Source organism: Mustelus asterias, chromosome 6 (genome assembly GCF_964213995.1).
Source record: "Mustelus asterias chromosome 6, sMusAst1.hap1.1, whole genome shotgun sequence".
Lineage (NCBI taxonomy): Eukaryota > Metazoa > Chordata > Chondrichthyes > Carcharhiniformes > Triakidae > Mustelus > Mustelus asterias.
Window position 1 is genome coordinate 126709459 of NC_135806.1, and position 24007 is coordinate 126733465.

At 43.6% G+C, this 24007-nt stretch overlaps 1 protein-coding gene across 1 annotated transcript; it reads left to right on the forward strand.

Moving 5' to 3' along the window:
* Window positions 1–412: 412 nt before the first annotated feature.
* LOC144495346 (N(4)-(Beta-N-acetylglucosaminyl)-L-asparaginase-like) lies at window positions 413–23311 on the forward strand. The gene is given in 10 exon segments (XM_078215448.1): window positions 413–548; window positions 4082–4235; window positions 5126–5238; window positions 11115–11227; window positions 11365–11404; window positions 11407–11484; window positions 11611–11686; window positions 12755–12862; window positions 17180–17313; window positions 22063–23311. Coding segments are annotated over 10 exon segments (1029 nt in total). The 5' UTR covers window positions 413–430; the 3' UTR covers window positions 22158–23311.
* The last annotated feature ends 696 nt before the right edge of the window (window positions 23312–24007 follow it).

Genomic DNA, 24007 nt, shown 5'->3' on the forward strand with positions numbered 1-24007 from the left:
GTGTACCCAAACAGAAGCTGGAGTGTGGCGACTAGGGGATTTTCACAGTAATTTTAATTGCAATGTTAATGCAAGTCTTACATGTGACACTAATAAATAAAGTTTAAAATCAGTCACTAAAGGGAGTTTGGGGGAAACGGGCTAAGGACAACTTGAAGGAAATAACATGGAAGTTGCATCAATTCAGGGGGGAATAGGAGTGGTGTTAGAAACAATGACAGATTGGGGAGGAGCAAATTGCAGTTAAATAGTGACTGAGCAGCCAGTTTGATTTTATTTCTAACAGACTTCCTTCCCCGTCCTTTCGCAGCCACCGTATGTGGGTGTGATAGGAAGTCCCGATCCTGCCGGGCTGAGTAGTAAATGGGAGTTTTTCTGTGAATGGGGCTGGGTTTTTTTTTTGTGAATTGGAGCCGGGCTCGGTGTTGCAATGGGATTCCCGGGCTGCGTTCCATTGGTGCTGACACTCAGCGCCTGCTGCTTCCCGGCGGCCGCCCGGCTGCCCCTTGTCGTCAATACCTGGCCTTACCATGACGCCGTGCAGCGAGGTGAGTGGCAGCAAGCGCTGCAAAGTCTGTGTGTGTTTGCATTGCTGCAGTCAATGAGTTACTGCCAGCTGCTGCACTGTTTGCTCATTTTAAAAGCGAACATTTTAGTCCAGTTATTTTGGGGGAGTTAAATTCTGACCATGCTCAACACTAGCCAAGTATGAGGTTGGGAGTGGGTAATGTGACAGCAGTTATTTTTTTTTATAAATGCCAGTCCAAAGTACAAGTACAATACAATACAAGCATTGCTGCCTCACAGCGCCAGGGACCCGGGTTCGATTCCTGGCTTGGGTCACTGTGTGGAGCCAGTACGTTCTTCCTCTGTCTGCCTGGGTTCCCTCCTGGTGCTCCGGTTTTCTCCCACAGTCAGAGTCATAGACTCATAGAGGTTTACAGCATGGCCCAACTTGTCCATGCCGCCCTTTTTTTTAAACACTAAGTCCTGTGCTAGTCCCAATTGCCTGCATTTGGCCCATATCCCTCAATACTCATCTTACCCATGTAACTGTCTAAACGCTTTTTAAAAGACAAAATTGTACCCACCTCTACTACTACCTCTGGCAGCTTGTTCCAGACACTCACCACCCTCTGTGCGAAAAAAATTTCCCCTCTGGACCCTTTTGTATCTCTCCCCTCTCACCTTAAACCTGTGCCCTCTAGTTTTAGATTTCCCTACCTTTGGGAAAAGATGTTGACTATCTAGCTGATCTATGGCCCAGCCTGAAAGACATGCTGATTAGTTGCATTGGCCGTGCTTAATTCTCCCTCCGTGTACCCGAACAGGTGCCAGAGTGTGGCGACTAGGGGATTTTCACAGTAACTTAATTGTAGTGTTAATGTAAGCCTACTTCTGATCAATAAATAAACTTCACTGTGCGGGTTAGGTTGATTGGCCATGTTAAATTGCCTCTTAGTGTCCGGGGGGATTAGCAGGGTAAATATGTGGGGTTACGGGGATAGAGCCTGGTGGGATTGTTGTTGGTGCAAGCTTGTTGCGCCGAATTGTCTCCTTCTGCTCTTAGGGATTCTATGAATGCAAAAAAATGGCACTATTCCCTTAAATCTGTGTCGCTGCGGATGTGCCAGCAGTTATTGTTAAGCATAAATGCCGCTATTCCCTTAACTCCGTGTTGTTGGTTGCTGCTGAGCATTGGGGGGGCGGGGAGGGATATTATGGCTGATCGATCATTCCCACACCTTGTACCCAAGGTACCCGACTCCTGGTGGAAAATTTTAAAGGTCACTTTGGCAATGGCGTGGACCCGAATCATAGAATCCCTAGTGTGCAGAATTTGGCCATTCGATCAGTGAATCTGCACCCATACTGCGAGGAGCATCTCCCCCCAGGCCAAGGCAAGGCCACGAGGCATTTAAAGAGCAGGATGTGAAGTTTTTTAAATTAAGGTGCTCGATGAGGAGCTGGTGCAGCTCTTTGAGCTTTGGGGTGAAGGGTGAACCGGACTTAGTGAAGGTTAGGCCGGCGATAGGAGAGTTCTGGGTGACCGTGTTTATAAGAGTTAGATTGTGGGACATCAACCAGAAGTACATTGGAATAGTCGAGAGATTAGCAAAGGCGTGAATGAGGGTTTCAGTGGCAAATAAACCAAGGGGCGAGCTCAGGCATTTTTTCCGAGATGTAGACGGGCAGCATTAGTGATGGCATGAATGCAAGGTTAGAAGTTCATCTGAGCATCAACTGTGACACTGAGGTTATGACCACACTGGCTGCATCTCAGACTATTGTCAGGGAGAAGAATGGATTCGTTAGCGAATGAACAGAGTTAAGAGTGGGTTGCAATATTCCACCTTAAGTCTAACTAGTATCTTGCATAAGTTCAGCAACTACAAAGGGTTGTGAACGAAGCCCAGTCCATCACTCAAACTAGTTTCCAACCCATTGACTCTGTCTACACTTCCCGCTGCCTCAGCAAAGCAGCCAGCATAATTAAGGACCCCACTCACCCCAGACATACACTCTTCCACCTTCTTCCGTCGGGAAAAAGATACAAAAATCTGAGGTCACGTACCAACCGACTCAAGATCAGCTTCTTTCCTGCTGCTGTCAGACTTTTGAATGGACCTTCCTGGCATTAAGTTGATCTTTCTCTACACCCTAGCTATGACTGCAACACTACATTCTGCACTCTCTCCTTTCCTTTTCTATGAACAGTATGCTTTGTATAGCACGCAAGAAACAATACTTTTCACTGTATGCTTGTACATGTGGCAATAATATATCAATCACTGAAAATAATGGCTTCAGTCTTCCCCAATATTTAATTGGAGGAAATTTCTGCTCATCCAGTGCTAGTGATCAGAAATGATGTGGAGATGCCAGCGTTGGACTGAGGTGGGGACAGTAAGAAGTCTCACAACACCAGGTTAAAGTCCAACAGGTTTATTTGTTACCACGAGCTTTCAGAGCTCGCCTGAAGTTCACCTGACGGAAGAGCAGCACTCCCAAAGCTAGTGATACCAAATAAATCTGTTGGACTTTAACCTGGTTTTGTGAGACTTCTAACAATGAACGAACATGGGCAGGGTTACGGTAAAGTTTATTTATTGGTCACAAGTAAGGCTTACACTAACGCGGCAATGAACTTACTGTGAAATTCCCCTAGTCGCCCACACTCTGGCTCCTGTTCGGGTCAATGCACCTAACCAGCACATTTTTCAGACTGTGGGAGGAAACTGGGTTACAGGGAGAAGGTGGGAGATTGCACTAAGTGAATTGCTTCAGTCGGTGCAGACGCAATGGGCCAAATGGCCACCTTCTGTATTGTTACTATTCTGTGGTTCTGCAACTATTGCCCACCTTCTTCTGGAACGTGCCTGGAAAGTCACGATAAGATAGTGGTTTTTGTCAAGGTTCATCCCGAGCTGCCTTGTGACGCAGGATTCTGCTCCATGGATTCTTCCCAGGGACGCACACAGAGATAAACAGCAACTGCGGCCAGAGGACGATCAACTCGGTGAAAGACATTTTTAGTCTTCCTGAAGCTTATTGGTCCTCCGGTGCGAAAAGCTGCTCATGACCGAGTCCAGCAGCCTGGCACACTCCACAGTCCAGAACTACGCATTGAGGAACACACTCAGGCTTGGGGCAGCTCCTGGAAAGGTTATTATCTAATGCCCTCCTGCTGCAGTACACTGAGGGGCTGGAACCCTTGTAAAACCCCGCAGGCTACATGCACCAGAGAATGCTTGACATGAAACATACACATAAATATAACTTTTAGGTGTGATGAGGCACCTGAGTGTGTCACTTACTAAGTTGAAAGTATCACACTTCGTGTAATGCCAAATTTGAACTGTTAGGCAATGTATTTTCACAAATTTTAATGAAATGTATATTTTTTTTAAAAATAATCCAAATTTCTCAATATCCAGTCTGTGCTTATTATGGAAAACAGGAGGAGACCATTCGGCTCATTGAGTCCACATCAGCTTGCTGCAGGGCATCCATTTAGTATGATTCCACCTCCATCTATCCCCGTAGCCCTGAAAGTTTATTCTTGTTTTACGTTCTTTAGCATGGGACACTCTGAAGTCTGGAGGTTCGGCATTGGATGCGGTGGAGAAAGGTTGCAGTCAGTGCGAGGTAGATCAGTGCCGTGGCACTGTGGGATATGGGGGAAGCCCCGATGAACATGGAGAAACAACACTAGATGCTATGATTATGAATGGGTAATTAACTACTGCAGCACACCGGGAAATTAATCTATTTACAAAGTTGCTTTGCGAACTAACCCATGAATTAACGCTTGTTGTCATGACAGGCCCTTTGTACAATTGCTATTTTTGTATGCCTCGTGCAGATCTTAGTGCTGCGTTCCTGGGATTCATGGCCACAATCACACAACTGGGGGTCGACCCTTATCTTCCACTTATAGAGCTGGCTGGCCCTGTGCCCATTGTAGACTCAGTTTTGTGCTGTCCACTGTCTTCAAGGGAGATTGAAGCCAGGGACCTGACTCTTGGGTCCATTTGTAATGAGGATATGTCTTCCCTCTTCAAATCTCAAAATTGCCCCTGACGTTCTCCCTCCTCTTGGAGAAGGTTGCACTCGCGTTTTGAAGTAAATCTTGGAATCATAAGCATCCAGAAGAACATTCTATTGCACTTCTTATTGACAAATACATGAATAGGATGGGAATAGAGGGATACGGTCCCCGGAAAGGTAGGAGGCTTTAGTTCAGTCGGGCAGCGTGGTCAGCGCAGGCTTGAAGGGCCTGTTCCTGTGCTGTAATTTTCTTTGTTCTGATTTGTGCCTTTTTGGGCTGGTGGACAGGCTTTGGGGATTGGGTTAGGAGGTGAGTTACTCACCTTCGAGTTCACAACGTTTGACTTAAGCTGGTAGCCACAGTATTTGTATAGCTAGACCAGTTCAGTTTCTGGCCATGTGATTTGTACGCTAGATTTCAAGTTGTGATATAATTGTAAAATGATGGTTTAAACGTGAATGCAACAGACATAAACATCAACGTGGCTGGGGATGAAGGGGAGTGAAAAGTTACACCTATTCTAATTGCTGACATTGAGATTTGTCATTATTGCTTTCTTTTTAAACTGTTCAGCAACACTATCGAGGTTGGAGGAGTTGGGCAACTTCGAAGAATTAAAAGTGCGATCAGCGTTGCTCGAGCAGTGATGGAACACAGCAGTCATTCTCTGCTGGTGGGGGAGTCAGGTAATCATTGGTCCTTGTCCCTCTTTGAGAGAGGGGGAAAATGCTTTGATTTTATTTGTTACTTTCATGACCTGAAAATGTTCCAAAGCGCTTCATCGCCAATGAGGGAAATGTGCACAGCCAGGTCCACAAATTGAGATACGGTAACAGCCAAATACAACCAGAAAGAATGCTTTCTGGTATCAAAGCTTGGTGTGGCTCCTGCTCTGCCAAGAAGGCTGCAACAAAATACAAAAAGTCGTGAATGTAGCCCAATGCATTATGCAAACCAGCCTCCCATCCATTAACTCTGTCTACACTTCCCGCTGCCTCGGCAAAGCAGTGAGCACAATTGAAGACCCCATACAGTCCAGACATTCTCTCTTCCACCTTCTTCCATCGGGAAAAAGATACAAACGTCTGAGGTCACGTACCAACAGACTCAAGAACAGCTTCTTTGCTGCCACCAAGGTTTTGAATGGACCTACCTTGCATTAAATTGATCTTCTTCTACACCCTAGCTATTACTATAACACTACGTTCTGCACTCTCTCATTTCCTTCTCTATGAACAGTATGCATGCAAGAAACAATACTTTTCACTGTACGCTAATACATGTGATAATAATAGATCAAATCGATATACTCGGATTATCGCATTGATTAAGGGATTAATATTGGACAGGAAGAACTACCCTTCTCTCTCTTATGTCCTGCTGTGGACAGACATGGTGCCAGTATTCACCTCTCAGACAACACTAGAGTGTCAGCTTGGATTGTGTGCTTCAGCCTTGAACCCATTGTTGAGATTGTTGGTTACTGAGGCATTTAAGTTTATTTCTTAGTGTCACAAGTAGGCTTGCAATAACATTGCCCCTGTGAAAATCCCCTAGTCGTCACACTCTGGCGCCTGTTCGGGTACACTGAGGGAGAATTTAGCATAGCCAATGCACCTAACCAGCACGGCTTTCGGAGTGTGGGAGGAAACCGGAGCACCTGGAGGAAACCCACGCAGACACGGGGAGAACGTGCAGATTCCACATAGATAGTGACCCAAGCCAGGAATTGAACCCGAGTCCCTGGCGCTGTGAGGCAGCAGTGCTAACCACTGTGCCACCCAATGGCTAACACTGTGAGAAACAAATAATAAAGATTGATCTTTTTTTAAAAAATGGTAAATTCAAGACACAAGAATTACACATTAGAATCCCTACAGTACAGAAGGAGGCCATTTGGCGCATGGCCCATCGAGTCTGTACCGACCACAATCCCACCCAGGCCCTATTCCAGTAACACCACGCATTTACCCTGCTAATCCCCCTGACACTAGGGTCAATGTAACATGGCCAATCAACCTAACCCGCACATCTTTGGACTTTGGGAGGAAACCGGAGCACCCGGAGGAAACCCACGCAGACACGGGGAGAATGTGCAAACTCCACACACAGAGATGCAAGGATTGATTGGGGACAGTCAGCATAGCTTTGAGTGTGAAAAATCATGTCTCACAAATATAATTGAGTTTTTTGAAGGGGTAACCACGAAGGTAGATGAGGGCAGTGCAGCTGATGTTGTCTACGTGGACTTTAGCAAGGCCTTTGACAAGGTACCGCATGGTAGGTTGTTGCATAAAGTTAAATCTCACGGGATCCAGGGTGAGATATTTAAATGGATACTAAATTGGCTTCTTGACAGAAGCCAGAGGGTGGTTGTAGAGGGTTGTTTTTCAAGCTGGAGGCCTGTGACCAGCGGTGTGCCTCAGGGATCAGTGCTGGGTCTACTGTTATTTGTCATTTATATTCATGATTTGGATGAGAATATAGGAGGCATGGTTAGTAAGTTTGCAGATGACACTAATATTGGTGGCATAGTGGACAGTGAAGAAAGTTATCTCCAATTGCAACGGGATCTTGTTCAATTGGGCCAGTGGGCTGACGAATGGCAGATGGAGTTTAATTTAGACAAATGCGAGGTGATGCATTTTGGTAGATTGAACCAGGGCAGGACTTACTCAGTTAATGGTAGGGCGTGGGGGAGAGTTACAGAACAAAGAGATCTAGGGGTACATGTTCATAGCTCCTTGAAAGTGGAGTCACAGGTGGACAGAGTGGCGAAGAAGGCATTCGGCATGCTTGGTTTCATCGGTCAGAACATTGAATACAGGAGTTGGAATGTCTTGTTGAAATTGTACAAGACATTGGTAAGGCCACACTTGGAATATTGTGTGCAATTCTGGTCACCCTATTATAGAAAGGATATTATTAAACTAGAAAGAGTGCAGAAAAGATTTACTAGGATGCTGTCGGGACTTGATAGATTGAGTTATAAGGAGAGGCTGGATAGACTGGGACTTTTTTCTCTGGAGCGTAGGAGGCTGAGGGGGTCACCTTATAGAGGTCTATAAAATAATGAGGGGCATAGATCAGCTAGATAGTCAATAACTTTTCCCAAAGGTAGGGGAGTCTAAAACTAGAGGGGAGAGTTACAAAAGTGACCAGAGGGGCAATTTTTTCAGAGGGTGGTGAGTGTCTGGAACAAGCTGCCAGAGGTAGTAGTGGAGGCGGGTACAATTTTGTGTTTTAAAATGTATTTAGATAATTACATGGGTATGATGGGTATAGAAAGATATGGGCCAAATGTGGGCAATTGGGATTAGCTTAGGAGTTTTAAAAAGCAAAGGGCGGCATGGACAAGTTGGGCCAGAGGACCTGTTTCCATGCTGTAAACCTTTATGACTCTATGACTTAAATATGACAAGATACAATTCTTAACTGCTAACCTATCTCTATTAGTTCCAATTCAAGCAATATTCCTCTTATAGACTTAAACTCCTCTTCAAAATCAGTTCGCAAACAACATAGGCTTACCTCCCTATAGTAACTGCCTGCTTTTCCCTGTAAGCACATGACTCGGTCAATCAGCTGAATCAAAACCTTGCTCTGAAACCCCAGGGGAAAAACGAAATAAAAATGCATTAACTCTTGATTAACACAAACACATCCTAGCTAAAATCAATCATTGGCCTACATTCTCAGCATGTGCGCTGCCTGGTTCTCAAACAAATTGGCATCATATGAAACAGGGCTGAATTTTAAACATACACCTTACAAGGAACACATTCTAAATATATCTCTTAAAGGCACAGTATCATCAGAATTGTGATGACCAGGAGCAAGATGGTGCTGCTCAAATCATTACTGCTGTGCTTTAGGCAGCTTGATATATCTTACTGGTCTTGTTTTCTCTTCACTTTCGAATGCCTTGCTCTGTAACTGAATTAGTTAATTCAGTTTACAAATTCATCTCGGAAACATTTTGAATAGCCGACAGGGAACTGCTCTTGATCTGAGGAGCTTATTTCCATTTAGCACACAGCTGCCTCAAGGAAGGGTAAAGCCCATGAAGGTTAAACAACATGAAAAAGATCTTTCTACAGGATAGCTAATATTGGAAGAAAATACATTAATGACACAATGTGATGATAATAGGATGCAAACTGAATATGCTTGGGCTTTTGTTGTAACATATTGCTCTGTGATTCGACTACCTTAGCGCTACAGCATCAGTGTTAGGAGGTTTTGCTTCATGCTGTTGTGATTTGTGCAAACACAACCTGAATCTTGCACTCAAGCCTGACCTGACAGCAGATTGAAGAGGACGTGGGCACCTTGCTCACAATCCTTCTATAATGTCCAAAGTCGAAGAGTTAATCATGAGAAATTATTCACATAAAGAGGAATTATATAAAATGATCACCCAGATGGATGCCTCTCTCCCAAAAGGGTTGTGAATGAAGCCCAGTCCATCACGCAAACCAGCCTTCCATCCATTGACTCCATTTACACTTCCCGCTGCCTTGGAAAAGCAGCCAGCATAATCAAATACTCTTCCACTTTTTTCCATTGGGGAAAAAAGTCTGAGATCACGTACCCACTGACTCAAGAACAGCTTCTTCCCTGCTGCCATCAGACTTTTGAATGGACCTACCTCGCACTAAGTTGATCTTTCTCTACATCCTAGCTATGACTGTAACACTACATTCTGCACTCCCTCCTTTCCTTCTGTATAAACCTTATGCTTTGTCTGTGCAGCGTGCAAGAAACAATACTTTTCACTATATCAATACATGTGACAATAAATTAAATCGAGGACCCCATGCACCCCGGACCTACTCTCTTCCACCACCTTCCATCGGAAAAAGATATAAAAGTCTGAGATCACATACTCACCGACTCAAGAACAGCTTCTTCCCTGCTGCCATCAGTCTTTTGAATGGACCTACCTTATATTAATTTGATCTTTCTCTACACCCTAGAGTCATACAGTCTATGACTGTAACATTACATTCTGCACCCTCTCCTCTATGTACTCTATGAACAGTATGCTTTGTCTGTATAGCGCACAAGAAACAATACTTTTTACTGTATATCAATACATGTGACAATAAATCAAATCAAATATGGACACGGAGTCCAAAATCTGCTTATCTGGGGGAATAAGCAAGAAATGTAGTGTTTATTGACTAATGGCTATATGCTCTAGTCCAGTTGTTCCACAAATTAGCCGTGCCATTCAGGTCAGATGTTTAAATCCTGCCAAGAGATATTATCGGGTGAGGTTGGCCAAGAATTGAATGTATGCACCAGAAACCAGGTTAGAGTTGAGGCCATTGTTTGATGACTGCAAGTTCAATAATAGAACTTTGTATTAGATTTATATTACGTGAAATTGTACATATTTTACAAAAGTGTATGTGACAAATTAAAAGTCTGAGTGAAAAAAAACCCTTAGCTATGAGGAGAGATTGGGTAGACTGGGGTTGTTCTCCTTGGAAAGACGGAGAATGAGGGGAGATCTAATAGAGGTATACAAGATTATGAAGGGTATAGATAGGGTGAACAGTGGGAAGCTTTTTCCCAGGTCGGAGGTGACGATCACGAGGGGTCACGGGCTCAAGCTGAGAGGGGCGAAGTATAACTCAGACATCAGAGGGACGTTTTTTACACAGAGGGTGGTGGGGGCCTGGAATGCGCTGCCAAGTAGGGTGGTGGAGGCAGGCACGCTGACATCATTTAAGACTTACCTGGATAGTCACATGAGCAGCCTGGGAATGGAGGGATACAAACGATTGGTCTAGTTGGACCAAGGAGCGGCACAGGCTTGGAGGGCCGAAGGGCCTGTTTCCTGTGCTGTACTGTTCTTTGTTCTTTGTTCTGTGAACAAAAAAAACTTTTGTGGCAAGAATATTAAGCACATCATTTCATTGCAATGACATTTTTCCCAGAAACAAACAAGCAGTGTATGTTCAGGGTGGCATAAGCAGAGTGTACTGACAGGCTGGGGTGCAGTGGAGTGATATTGGATTTCCATGCATTTGCGGACCAGTGCGCATGCGCCGACGAGTATTGGTGGCCATCTTGCTTTGGCAGGAGACACGGTGATTATTCAAAGTAACTCAATCAATGTGGTCTGTGCGGCCCTCTCCTCAGCCGGGGTCCGTTGTCCAGAATCATAGAACCCCGACAGTGCAGAAGGAGGCCATTTGGCCCATCGGGCCTGCACCGACAACAATTCCACCCAGGTCCCATCCCCGTAATCCCACATATTTACAGTCGTAGCCCCCAGACACTCGGGGACAATTTAGCATGGCCAATCAACCTAACCCGCACATTTTTGAAGAAAACCAGAGCACCAAGAGGAAACCCACGCAGACATGGGGAGAACGTGCAAACTCCAGACAGTGACCCCAGCCGGGAATCGAACCCGGGTCCCTGGTGCTGTGAGGCAGTAGTGCTAACCACAGAAGATTCATGACAACAGTGATATGTTGTGTGTATTTGACTATTGATGCATGCAGACAACTGAACTTTTCACATATTTACAACATTTTTCCAACAGCATCAATATTTGCTCAGGATATGGGTTTCCGAAGTGAAGACTTAATGACGAATAAATCTCTGTCCATGCATGCAGAATGGCTGACTAAAAACTGCCAGCCCAACTACTGGAAGGTGAGTGTGGCCACTGCAAAGGGCAAATGTTACTAAATATTTTAGATGCTTTTAAGATGTGTTGCCAGGTGTGAAATGAGAATTTTACATTACTGTCAGCTAATACTGGCAAAAAAAAAATCATCTGGATTTCACAGAATGTTTTACCAAATGCTGAAACTTCCTGTGGGCCGTACAATATCCAGTGAAGGGGCTACGGTCCAAAAAGCGTGGCATGCCAGCAGCGGTGATTAATGTCCACAACCATGACACCATTGGTAAGTCCTTGTTTTGGTCAATGTAGATGTGTTGTGTACCTATGGAAAGCTGGCGTGCTAACACTTGATGCTGCTCTGAGGAGTTGAGGATTTGTGTGTGATTCCAGTTGTTGGTTTTGAATCTAGGTATGATTGTAATTGATAAGAGTGGAAGTATAGCTGCGGGGACTTCTACTAATGGCCTAACGCATAAAATCCCAGGGTATGTATTCTTGTCTTTTGACCTTGTCGTGAAAAATCTCCCTTTTGTGTCTCTTACACAATAGATTTTTATATAGATATCATTTGGGCAGTCTATTTTTTTCCCCCAGGTTCTTTAACCCATCTAAGACAATGGCCTCGCTCGAGCGAGACCGGAAATTCCTGCGCGGGGTCAATGGAGATTTCCATTGTTGGACCCTCGTCCGCTCCAATTCCATGGTGGGCGAGATGGTAGAGTTCCAGCGAATATCCCTGATATCTTAATGTTAGCAATTTTGAGTGAACCTCTTTCTCAATCTTTAGTGTTGCCTTTTTTCAGAAGCAACTTTTAAAAAAAATTATCTCACGCGATGTGGACATCGCTGCCGCTCGACCAGCACTTTTGTTGCCCATTCCTAATTGCCCATTATAAAACATTCAATAATAATGGTCGAACAATTGCAAAAGAACATGAAAATGTCATCCTTTTATATTTAGAAACCATCTGTAGCGCCACAGAAAGTTAGACAGGAGTCTCAAATTGCTAAATGTGAACCCTTGTGTCTATTTGGTACTTCCCCAAAGAGACTAGTGAATATTGGAGAATGGTTGAGGGGGTGGGGGTTGCTACAAGCCTGCTATGTGCCTTGTAGAACCATAGAAGCCCTACAATGCAGCAAGAGGCCATTTGGCCCATCAGTCTGCACCGGCTCTCAAAGCTTCTTATCCAGGACCCACCCCCACCACCTTATCCCAGTAACCCTGCGCATTTACCATGGCTAATCCACCTAATCGACACATCTTTGGACAGTAGGAGGAAACTGGAGCACCCAGAGGAAACCCTCGCAGACACGGGGAGAATGTGCAAACTCCACACAGTCACCCAAGGCTGGAATCGAACCCGGGTCCCTGGCAGCAGTGAGGCAGCAGTGCTAACCACTGTGCCACCCTGCCGCCCCCGCTTTGGTGTTGCTGATTGATAAAGCTGTCATATGTTGTGACAGGGAATCCAAACCCTAGAGTCAATTCAGATGTATATTTGTTCAAACTGATATTGATCACTGGACATTTTATTTTGTATTTCTGCCAGCCGTGTGGGAGATTCGCCAATAGCTGGAGCCGGTGCTTACGCTGATAGCACAGCTGGAGCAGCAGCTGCCACTGGAGTGGGAGATATTATGATGCGGTTTCTCCCGAGGTACGCCACTCCTGTCAGATTTGCTTGTATTTCTAAAGCTTGTGAAATATAATAGAGGTGACTGAAGTTTCAACGTTTAGAGCAATAACAAGTAGTCAGATGTTTAGAATATGCCTTCTATTTGCAACATAGATCCCCCTTAGTACAGTAATAGCAGCGGTAGTCTTTTGTAAGTGTCACATTTTCTGCGCTACGATCATCATTAACTGTGGGGATGGCAAGGTGGCGCAGTGGTTAGCACTGCTGCCTCACTGCGCCAAGGACCCTGGTTCGATTCCCGGCTTGGGTCACTGTCTGTGCAGAGTCTGCACGTTCTCCCCGTGTCTGTGTGGGTTTCTTCCAACAGTCTGAAAGACGTGCTGGTTAGGTGCATTGGCCATGCTACATTCTCCCTCGGTGTACCCAAACAGGCGCCGGAGTGCGGCGACTAGGGGATTTTCATAGTAACTTCATTGCGGTGTTAATGTAGGCCTACTTGTGACTAATAAATAAACCTTAAGAAGGAAATGTTATGATGTAACCATGTCATAGGTGAGTAATGGGTATTCGAAGAGTCATTGGATTTTGGTGTACTAAAATGGTGCACCATGGAGGACTAGGAAGTCTGCACCCAAGTATCCGCACATCTTTCTCTACATCCTAGCTATGACTGTAACACTACATTCTGCACTCCTTTCTTTATCTATGAACGGTATGCTTTGTCTGTATAGTGCGCAAGAAACAATACTTTTCATTGTATACCAATACCTGTGACAATAATAAATCAAATCAAAAAAGAATATAATTTTAGTCCCTGAGAAGGTTCAGTATATTGGCCTGTGCATCATCCACTCTGCTTCAGTGTGCAAGGAGGAATAATTGTCACCTAGCATCAAGTTGAATGCCTGCCCTCGTAATCACAACGGGCTCCATTTTAATACTTCCAGAATAATTTGTCCTGTGCTTGACTGTAGGCTTTTGCAGCTAGCCCACAATATTCATGCTGATATTTTCTTGAACCTAATTTTAGATTTGATATAACTCCTTAGGATCAATAATGTATATCTTGACTCTTGCATGCAATGAACACAGATGCTACTTTGAAATAGATAGTAACTGTCCTGCACTGTATCTGTGGTTCCGATATGCTGTAAGTTGGACACCATCCAGTTACTTGTCATACCGCTTACAAAATCTGCCTGCTGTGACTTCCCTTTTCTCTCTTACTGCATGTCTTTTTTTTAAATAGGTTCTCGCCCTCTATTAGATCTTTCCCCATTCATTTCCCTGCAAAGGATACCTGTTCTGATTGCTATTCTGTTCCTTCTGATGTGACTGCACTTTCTCTGCCAACGGCTCACTTTCTGATCTTAACTGAGTTATAATTAGTTAAAGATCAGATGTTTGTTTTATTCCTAAACAATCCCAACGGCCCTATCAGCATAACCCTGCTAGTCGCCCTGACACTAAGGGGCAATTTAGCGTGTCCAATTAACCTAACCCAAACATCTTTGGAGGGCATTAGTTGACTACTTGAATAGGAATGGGGAATGGCACTAAGCCATAATGTTCATTTGGAGAGCCGCTGCAGACACGGTGGGGCAAATGGCCTCCTTCTGCACCATTATGATTCTGTTAGTGTTGATTCGGCGATCTCACCACCAGTGGGAAACAGTGATGACTGGATGCGCATCTCGGGGAATAGTGTGCACTACATGATTTCCGAGGACCCACCCACAGCTGAAAGTTTACAATCACCACATAATATTCCAACTTTAGTTTGATTCCCGATAAAGCCAAAGACTCCAGCACAACATGTTCTGGTTAAAAAGTTCAAGGCTCCTCTCCCGCATTTTCTTGCTCATTTTTTCTCTCTCACTCAGTCATTTTAAAATGTATTTATTAGTCACAAGTCGGCTTACATTAACACTGCAATGAAGTTACTGTGAAAATCGCCTAGTCGCCATACTCCGGCGCCTGTTCGGATACACTGAGAATTTAGCACGGCCAATGTACCTAACCTGCGCATTTTTGGACTGTGGGAGGAAACCGGAACACCCGGAGGAAACCGGGGAGAACATGCAAACTCCGCACAGTGACCCGAGCCAGGAATCAAACCCAGGACCCTGGCGCTGTGAGGCAGCAGTGCTAACCACCGTGCCACCCCCCCCCCCCCCCCCCCAATATTATGGTCACCAGTGCTGCATTGAACTTGCTTTGTTTCTTCTCAGCCCCATAGAACATCGGGCGGGATTCTCCGACTGCGCTCGCCTGTAAACCGGAGATTCCTGCCCGACTTCAATGGACCTTTACATGGTCCGTCCCCTGCCCGCTAGAATGGAACTGTGTCCTAACTTTCAGAGGAGATATAAGTTGGGGAAGAGAACCTGATCTTTGACGTGTTTAAAGAGAAATATGGTTGAGGTTTCTAGCTATTGTATAATTACCAAGTATTTGAATATTGCTAAAAAATACATTTTGTTGAAACTTTTCATTTTCCACTCATCAGGACATTTGCAAGAGTACAATATAAGGGAAATCAACAAATTTACTCAGAGTACTGAATGATTGGTAAAGGCATCGCCATGGTGAATGCACCAGTTGATCATGAACCAGTTGATAGTAACTGACAATTAACTGCCAAGCATTGTTTGAAATTTATACCAGGCAGCTTGACTCTAAATAGTCAAGGCATTTTACTGAGGAATGAATCCGTGAATGGCTGTCACTTTGTTTCGCTAAAACAGATATAAATGTGTACATGTTATTTCTGTCTGCAAAGAATAGGGCCCCATTTACTAATGTAGCTTCTAGTACATGCAAAAATACCACACCGCAAGTTTGACTGACAATCTTAAATTGGCTGACAACATAACTCTTAGCACACTGATTATTTAGCAAATGTTGTCCAATCGCGGAATCTCATCTAATCTTGGACACTGTTTAGAGATTTGTAAGCACAGGCTGGTTGGGTACGATCTGTACTTTGCCCATTGCGAACAGCAGAAGGGGCATGCTGATTGATATGATCCCCCAGTCTTTGGGAAGTGCAGCCAAGTATTTACAACCAGTAACTGGCCATTTGGCTCAACAGACTCAGGCCAGTATTTATGCAAAGCATGCGTCTGCTTGCATTCTCTACCTCGCAATCCCACTGACATAAGCGTCTGATCCTTCCTCTTGTGGTTGTCTGGCATAAAAGCATCTCGATGCTATTCACTTCAAATGCTTGTTTTTTTTTTAATAGGTTTATTTGGTAGCACGAGCTTTTGGGGCGCTGCTCCTTCACCAGGTGAGTGCAGGATCCTGGACTCGCCTGATGAAGGAGCAGCACTCCGAAAGCTCATGCTACCAAATAAACTTGTTGGACTTTAACCTGGTGTTGTGTGACTTCTTACTGTGCCCACCCCAGTCCAATGCCGGCAACTCCACATCTTGTTTTTGTATGGTAGTGTGTTCCACTCTCTGGGTAAAGAAGTTTCTCTTGAATTCAGTTTTTCTTTGCATTCAGTGGTGACTGTCTTATACTTATGGGTGCTGGTTTTGGTGACACCCACAAGAAGCAACCGTTCTGAAACTGTTTTTCATAATCTTAAGGACTTCTAAGTCACCCTTCAGTAGGAATCCAAGCCTTACTGATCTTTTGTGATAGATATTACCTCAGTTCTGTATGGTGAACATCTCGATCAGAGTTATACAGTCCCTCCCGCCAGTGGGATCTTCCGGTCCTGACAAGGTCAATGGCATTTTAATAAGCTTGCCACATATTATAGGGCCATAAAATTCCACCTGAAGAATCTTTAAAATAATTTTTTAGACTGTTCGACATTTTAAAAATGTTGCATTAATACTTGTTGCCTATTTTGCAGAAAATACGCTTGGTCAGATTTTTTTTTTACTCATTTGTGGGACACGGGCGTCACTGGTTGGCCAGCATTTATTTCCCATCCCTAGTTGCCCTTGTTCAGAGTCAACCACATTACTGTGGCTCTGGAGTCACATGTAGGCCAGACCAGGTAAGGACGGCAGATTTCCTTCCCTAAGGGACATTAGTGAACCAGATGGGTTTTTCCGACAAACGACAATGGTTTCATGGTCATCAGTAGATACCTAATTCCAGATATTTTTTTATTGAATTCAAATTCCACCATCTGCCGTGGTGGGATTTGAACCCCGAGTCCCCAGAACATTAGCTGGTTTCTGGATTAATAGTCCACGATAATACCACTCGGCTATCGCCTCCCCACATTGTTCTGTATTTTTTTTTGTTTGCTACTCAAGTATTTTTTTTAAACATGGGCGTCATCTTAAGTTTAATGTTTTTGTCTCTCAATTTAGTTACCAAGCAGTGGAGTTTATGAGAACGGGGATTGAACCAGCCATGGCTTGTCAGAAGGCTATTGCAAGAATTCAGAAGTATTACCCACGGTTTTTTGGTGCACTTGTCTGTGCCAACAGAACTGGCGGTTATGGTAAGTCTTCAGAACAAAATCTGTTAAAAGAATACCCAAAGGTAGGGGAGTCTCAAACTAGAGGGCATGGGTTTAAGGTGAGAGGGGAGAGATACAATTTTTTCACAGAGGGTGGTGTCTGGAACAAGCTGCCAGAAGCAGTAGTAGAGGCGGGTACAATATGGGCCAAACGTAAGCAATTGGGAAGAGCTTGGGGGTTTAAACAAATAGGGCGGCATGGACAAGTTGGACTGAAGGGCCTGTTTCCATGCTGTAAACCTCTATGACTCTATGAAACTGGTTTCTGGAGAGAAAGGCCATACAAGAAATAAACCACCTTGAAGAAACATCTACTTAACTACATTGTGTAGAATATCTGCAAAATAATTCATATTGCAAAAGTCTGCAAAGGCTTGGATTTCCCGGCGCCGAGGGTTGCATTCAATGGGAAACTTGGTCGACCATGGTCGCCGGCCAGTGGCGGACTTCCTCCACTGCTGCGAAACATGTGGCAGTGCTTTTTTTCCTTAAACAAAGATCAATTCGGTATGAAGGGTAGGATTGATAGAAAGGTTAAAGAGGGTAAGTGTAAGGGAATCTAGATTGAAATATTGACGGGTTATTAAGTGGATATCCATGGGTCTCCGATGGATTGGAGAAATCAGTCAAGCTCTTTGAAAGAAGGCTCTGTCAGGTTGAACTGTGGTTAATGAAATTCACAATGGACAATGAAAGGCAGATGATATTGGAAGTATAAATAGCTATGGGTACACTGAGACACCTAAAGGTACCAGTAGACGAGTGTTCACCGCATCCAAACATTGTGAAGCTAGGAAACACAAGGAACAGAACGTGGAGTGTATTGCCAAGTCGTTGAGTTCATATTGAAGACGTACAGAGCTCTGAACAATAACTATCAAGAAGGGTTGACTACAGCCCAGGTACTGGCTCACGGAAACCAGCAAGTTGTTAGGGTAAAAAGATGGAAAGGCTGGTGTCACAGAAGGTGAAGGTGACTAGTGGAATTGTACATTCAGGTTAACTGTGTTTATTATGCTGATACTGTAACTGGAAGAAAGTCGATGAGTATTTTGAATGAATCCAACGGTTAAAGCGAAAAAGGGATTGAGTTCAGATAGTTTGACGGAAAGTAGTTACAAGATTTAAATTGTCATAAAAACCTTGATGACTAGATGCAGCAAGATATTAAATTGTGACTTTGCAAATATTTTTGAAATTATTCTAAGACAATGCATCATTCTGGAGATAGTTTAATAAATCTGAACTTTGAAATGCACTTTGAAGCAATTTGAGCTTTGACTCTTTGTTACCTAAGACTACCTATCATTTAGCTGTAATACTAATCATTTACGTAATCATTCATTTAGCAGTTGAAAATAATTAACTGGTAGTTGAGGTTTGCAAAACTGGAGAGCTGTAAAGAACCTTTGCATGAATTGCATTGATGATTATCACTAAAATACATAAATTGCAAGTTATTTCACTCATCATTCATGGGACGTGACCTCACTGGCAGGGCCAACATTTGTTGATCATTCTTGGTGCAGCATGGTGGCACAGTGGTTAGCACTGCTGCCTCACAGCTCTAGGGACCCTGGTTCGATTCCCTGCTTGGGTCACTGTATGTGCGGAGTCTGCACATTCTCTGTGTCTGCATGGGTTTCCTCCGGGTGATTTCCTCCCACAGTCCGAAAGATGTGCTGGTTAGGTGCACTGGCCATGTTAAATTCTCCCTCAGTGTGCTGGAGTGTGGCGACTCGGGAATTTTCACAGTAACTTCATTGCAGTGTTAATGTAACCCTACTTGTGACGTTAATAAATAAACTTTAAAAACTTTAATTGCTGTCGAGGTAGTGGTGGAAGTCTCCTTCTTAACCACTGCAGTCCATGTGGTGTAGACACCTATGGCACTGTTGGGGAGGATTTTGACCCCGAGACCTTGAAGGAACCAAGCTAAAGTTCCAATTCATGATGGTATGTGACTTGGAGGGGAACTTGCAGATGGTGGTGTTCCTATGCTACTGCTGTCCTTGTCCAGATGTTAGAGATCAGAGGTTTGGAAGGTGCTGCCAAAGGAGTTTTAGCAACTTGCTGCAATACATCTTGTCGATGGTGCACACTACTGCTACTGTGTGATGGTGGTACAGGGAGTGAATGTTTAAGGTGGTGGAGAAAGTGCTGATCAAGAAGGCTGCTTTTGACCTGGATGGTGTCAAACTTGTCGATGGAACTATACTCATTCAAGTAAGCGAAGAGTATTCCATCACACTCCTGACTTGTGCCCTGTAGATAGTGGAGAGTTACTTACCACAGATTTCCCAGCCTTTGACCTGCTCTAGTAACATTGTATTTATATGGCTCGCTGGTGAAATTAAGCTCTGGTCAACAGTATCCCCCTGGCTGATGCTGGTGAGGGATTGAGCAATAGTAATGCTGTTGAATGTCAAGGGGAAAATGTTCTTGTTGGAGATGGTCATTGCCTGCATGTTTGCCCAGGCATGAATATTGTCGGGGTTTTGTTGCATGGAGGCGCAGACTGCTTCAGTATCTGAGCTGCTGCAAATGGTGCTGAACATTGTGCAATCATTAACTAACATCCTCACTTCTGATTAAAGCAGCTGAAGATGGACATGCTTGGGAAACCACCCAGAAGAACTTATAAATAACATTAGTGTCTTTCCTGATCTCATGATCTCCAAGTACATTACTGTCAAAAGTATTTTTGATGTATGTACGTTTAGTAGTCGCCATGATATTTCTCAAACAAAATCAGGTAAATAACCAAATTCCCTCCAGTACAAAAGTACTAACTACACTTAAAAGTACTTCATTGGCTGTGAAGAGTTTTAGGACGTTATGAAAGGGTCCACATAAATGTGTTTGCTTTCTTGAATCTTTCACAGTAAGGTGGTTAAAATCCAACAGGTTTATTTGTTATCACGAGTTTTCGGAGCGCTGCTCCTTCATCAGGTGAGTCATCAGGTTTTAAACCTGTGATTTTGAGGAGAGAATGCTACAACTGAGCCAAGTCATAGTCAGGCAAAGCAAGTACGGCATTGCATTCACAGTCTGACACAAAACCTATAGCTACAATTTTGGGCAAATAAAAGCCTTATGAATTGTACTCAAATTTGAAAAATCTATTTTAGTTCAAGTTCAACATTTATATAATGGAAGCACTTATATCAGGGTTCCTCTTTATGATTGTTTGTTTGGACAACTTGGGAATGTAACCATTTCCTCAAGCTAGGGATCATTTCAGTTGGAAAAAATAAGTTGCACTCCAGTGAGGTAAACACAAACACAGTAAAGTGGATAATCCCACTGGTTTTCTGAAATGAGATTCTGATCTGCAAGGAAGGATGCATAATTCAGCAGGTGTAACTCTCTGTACGAAGGAATGTGCAAGTGCAATTTTGTTTTCAGTAGAGAACTGCAAACCTATTATAGTTCTTCTACAAAATACTTCCAAGGCACAAGGTTGAAACACAGGAGAGAAATGCCTGGTAAGGAAACCTGGAAATGAAACGATTTGAATTTGTAATCGGCTGGCTAGATTAGTTTTGTCTCGTGCAATTCGCTCTCCGCTGGGAGTCTGTTACAAGCATACAGGCATTTGTGCATTAATGTCCTGCAGCACCGCTGTAGGATAGAGTACTTTGGAATTGGAAAATCAAATATTTTGATACGTCTTTCTCGGGGTGATACTTTTTGTAAGTAGGTTTATCAAAAAATAAAGTCGATGCTGGAGTCTGATTAATAGAGATGTTGCCAGAGAGTTATTTTTGGCAGCATGATGTTCTGAATGTAAAATCGAATGTTTTCACTGGACCATCTTCTGATTTTGTTTTTTATTGGCTAGCTTGTTAAATAAATTAAAAGAACACTTCATTCATGAGAGTTCTGGAAAAACTAAGTAAATCTGTCACAAAACCAGTAGCTTTTTCCCAGGGTGGAAGTGTCAATTACAAGGGGGCACAGGTTCAAAGTGAGAGGGGGAAAATTAAAGGGAGATGTGCGGGGGAAGCTTTTCCACACAGAGAGTGGTTTGGAACACTGCCAGAGGAGGTGGTGGAAGCGGGCACATCAGCAACATTTAAGAGGCATCTGGATGGGTACATGAAGAGGGAGGGAATAGAGGGATACAGTCCAAGTAAGGGCAGAAGTTGTTTTTTGTAGTTTAGTTAGGGCATCATGATTGGCATAGGCTTGGAGGGCCGAAGGGCCTGTTCCTGTGCTGTACTTTTCTTTGTTCAATGCCATCTGAGTCTTCTGCGAAGTTATAGTTTTGAACAGTTCAGTATTTCATTAAAAGAAGATTATTTAATTATTAAGGAGTGCTGTCCATTTTACATCTACTTTTTAATTTTAGGTAAGATTACCATTGAAGCTAATACATTTACTCAAAGGGAAGACACTGGGCCTGATTTTAACTCCATTTAAGTGGATGGTTTTGAATGTGTTAAAATGGGAGCAGTAGGACTCTTGAAAATTGTTTGAATGAAGGGGAAGATAAGATCTCAAACTGCGATGTTATCTTTACTTATGTTTCCCTTTTTCAAGAAACAGTCACTTTTTCTGTGACAAAGCAGACATTCATTCACTTCAATTTATTTAGAAATATTTACCACATAACACTATTAGTAATATTTTAGAGTATAACATGGTTCAAGGTAACAGACCCATATTTCTGATGAGTTACATTAACCATAACTGGGTTTTCCTGAACTTGTTCTCCTTTTCTTCTAGGTGCTGCGTGCAGTAAGTCTCCAGGATTTGACCAGTTTCATTTCATGGTGTACAATCCATTCATGGCCTCTGAACAAATCGTGGACTGCATTTAAAGCTTCTGAGATGTGTTGTTTGCAGACCTTTAAGGGCTTAAAACCAAGAGTTTACAATTAATTGTGAATCTAAAAGGCAACTCTCAATCTGCTAAATTTAATGCAGAACGTTGTTGATAATGCACTATGGAAATTGTACAGTGATGTTGATAGACTATAGAGATAAGTTTCACAGCTGTACTGTAAACATTTAGGCGAGATGGTCATTTTGTGAAGTTGGTTGGTTCGGAGTTGGGCAGACAGGAAACTTTGCACGACTGGCTGGCCTGTTGACTGGTGTGCTCCTGTATGGGTAGCCTATTTATGGCACTTTTTCCAGGCAGCATTAGGGCCCCCTGGCTAAGGTTGAAGACCATTGGATAGATGGAGGTAGCCTCCCAGGGGTGGGGGCAGTGATGCCTCAATTAATTTCTATTCCGTTTCCCCCCACAGCCACAATTACTAAAGGATCACAGTGCTAAGCTTGGCAGTTGTGGCCACATTTTATTCTTAAACGCTAAATTCTTCAGAGGTCGCCTCCATCTCGAGCCACCCTCTCGTTCTTCCTTCTAAATGGGCATCTCTCCTGCTGGCCACCCAGAGCCTTGCACACCTCCATTGGAGCAGAGATGAGATTCAGAACCCTCCTTACCATCCTTAATTGAACAGAACTCCATGAGGTGGCCTCCTAAGTGGCTGGCGGCCTCCAAATCGCCCTCTGGTTCCCACGGCTGGCATTTCCAGGTTCCTGACCCAAGTTTCATCCGAACAGCAGGATAGGGATCAGAAAAATAAAAAAATCCATCGTTTAGGTAGCTAAATGAAGTTATACAGCAGCCTTTTTGGACACTAGTGTGGTCATGCAAGGTTGAAAAAGATGGGATCCAAGGTGCTGGTGCAGAGAGTGTATAGAACAAATAAGAGGCATTCTTTACCCACATCTGAGCAGATATTAGGCCCCTTATTTGAATGTGTAATTAGTCTAGCACCTGCTTTGCAGTAACTTTGCACTAAGGCAGTTAACACCACTGCTGACATCTATATTGAGGACCGAGGCCCAAAGTCCTGCACTCCCCTAATCTTAACTATGGGCTGTTAACATTGTGTGGCACGAAGGACCTGTAAGGTGGAAGCCTGACTCAAAAGACTATTTTTAAAAATAAACATGGAGGAGCAGAGTCACATGATCACTCGTTATTTTTATTTTTAAAAAATCATTTACAACACAAAGTTGGATTATTATACAATATGCCTTCACTACCCCTTAGCATAACAAGATTAACACTGATTACAAAGTACATCTTAATTGGAGCGACACAGTGGCACAATGGTTAGCACTGCCAGGGACACAGGTTTGATTCCCGGCTTGGGTCACTGTCTCTGTGGAGTTTGCACATTCTCCCTGTGTCTGCGTGGGTTTCCTTCTGATGCTCCGGTTTCCTCTCAGTCCAAATATGTGTGGGTTAGGTTGATTGGCCATGATAAATTGTCCCTTAATGTCAGGGGGATTAGGAGGGTAAATATGTGGGGTTACGGGGACAGAACAGGACCTGGGTGGGATTGTTGTCGGTGCGGGCTTGATGGGCCAATGGCCTCCTTCTGCACTGATTAAATACACACACACTACTCTGAACCCAAGTTAGTGTCGGGATTTCTCCTCAGAATTCCCCCCCAGATAATTGTCATGAGTTTCCAAAAAAACATGCTTTAAAATCTTTGTTCACAATAATGCATTTATTAGCAGTTTGCATTTTATAACAAAGCTTCTGCTCTACTTTTAACAGTGATACCAGTCCAGCATTTATAGCAACTCCTTTTGCCCCAGACTCTTGTAAAATGGCATTAAAACTTTCACTTACCTCTGAAGACTG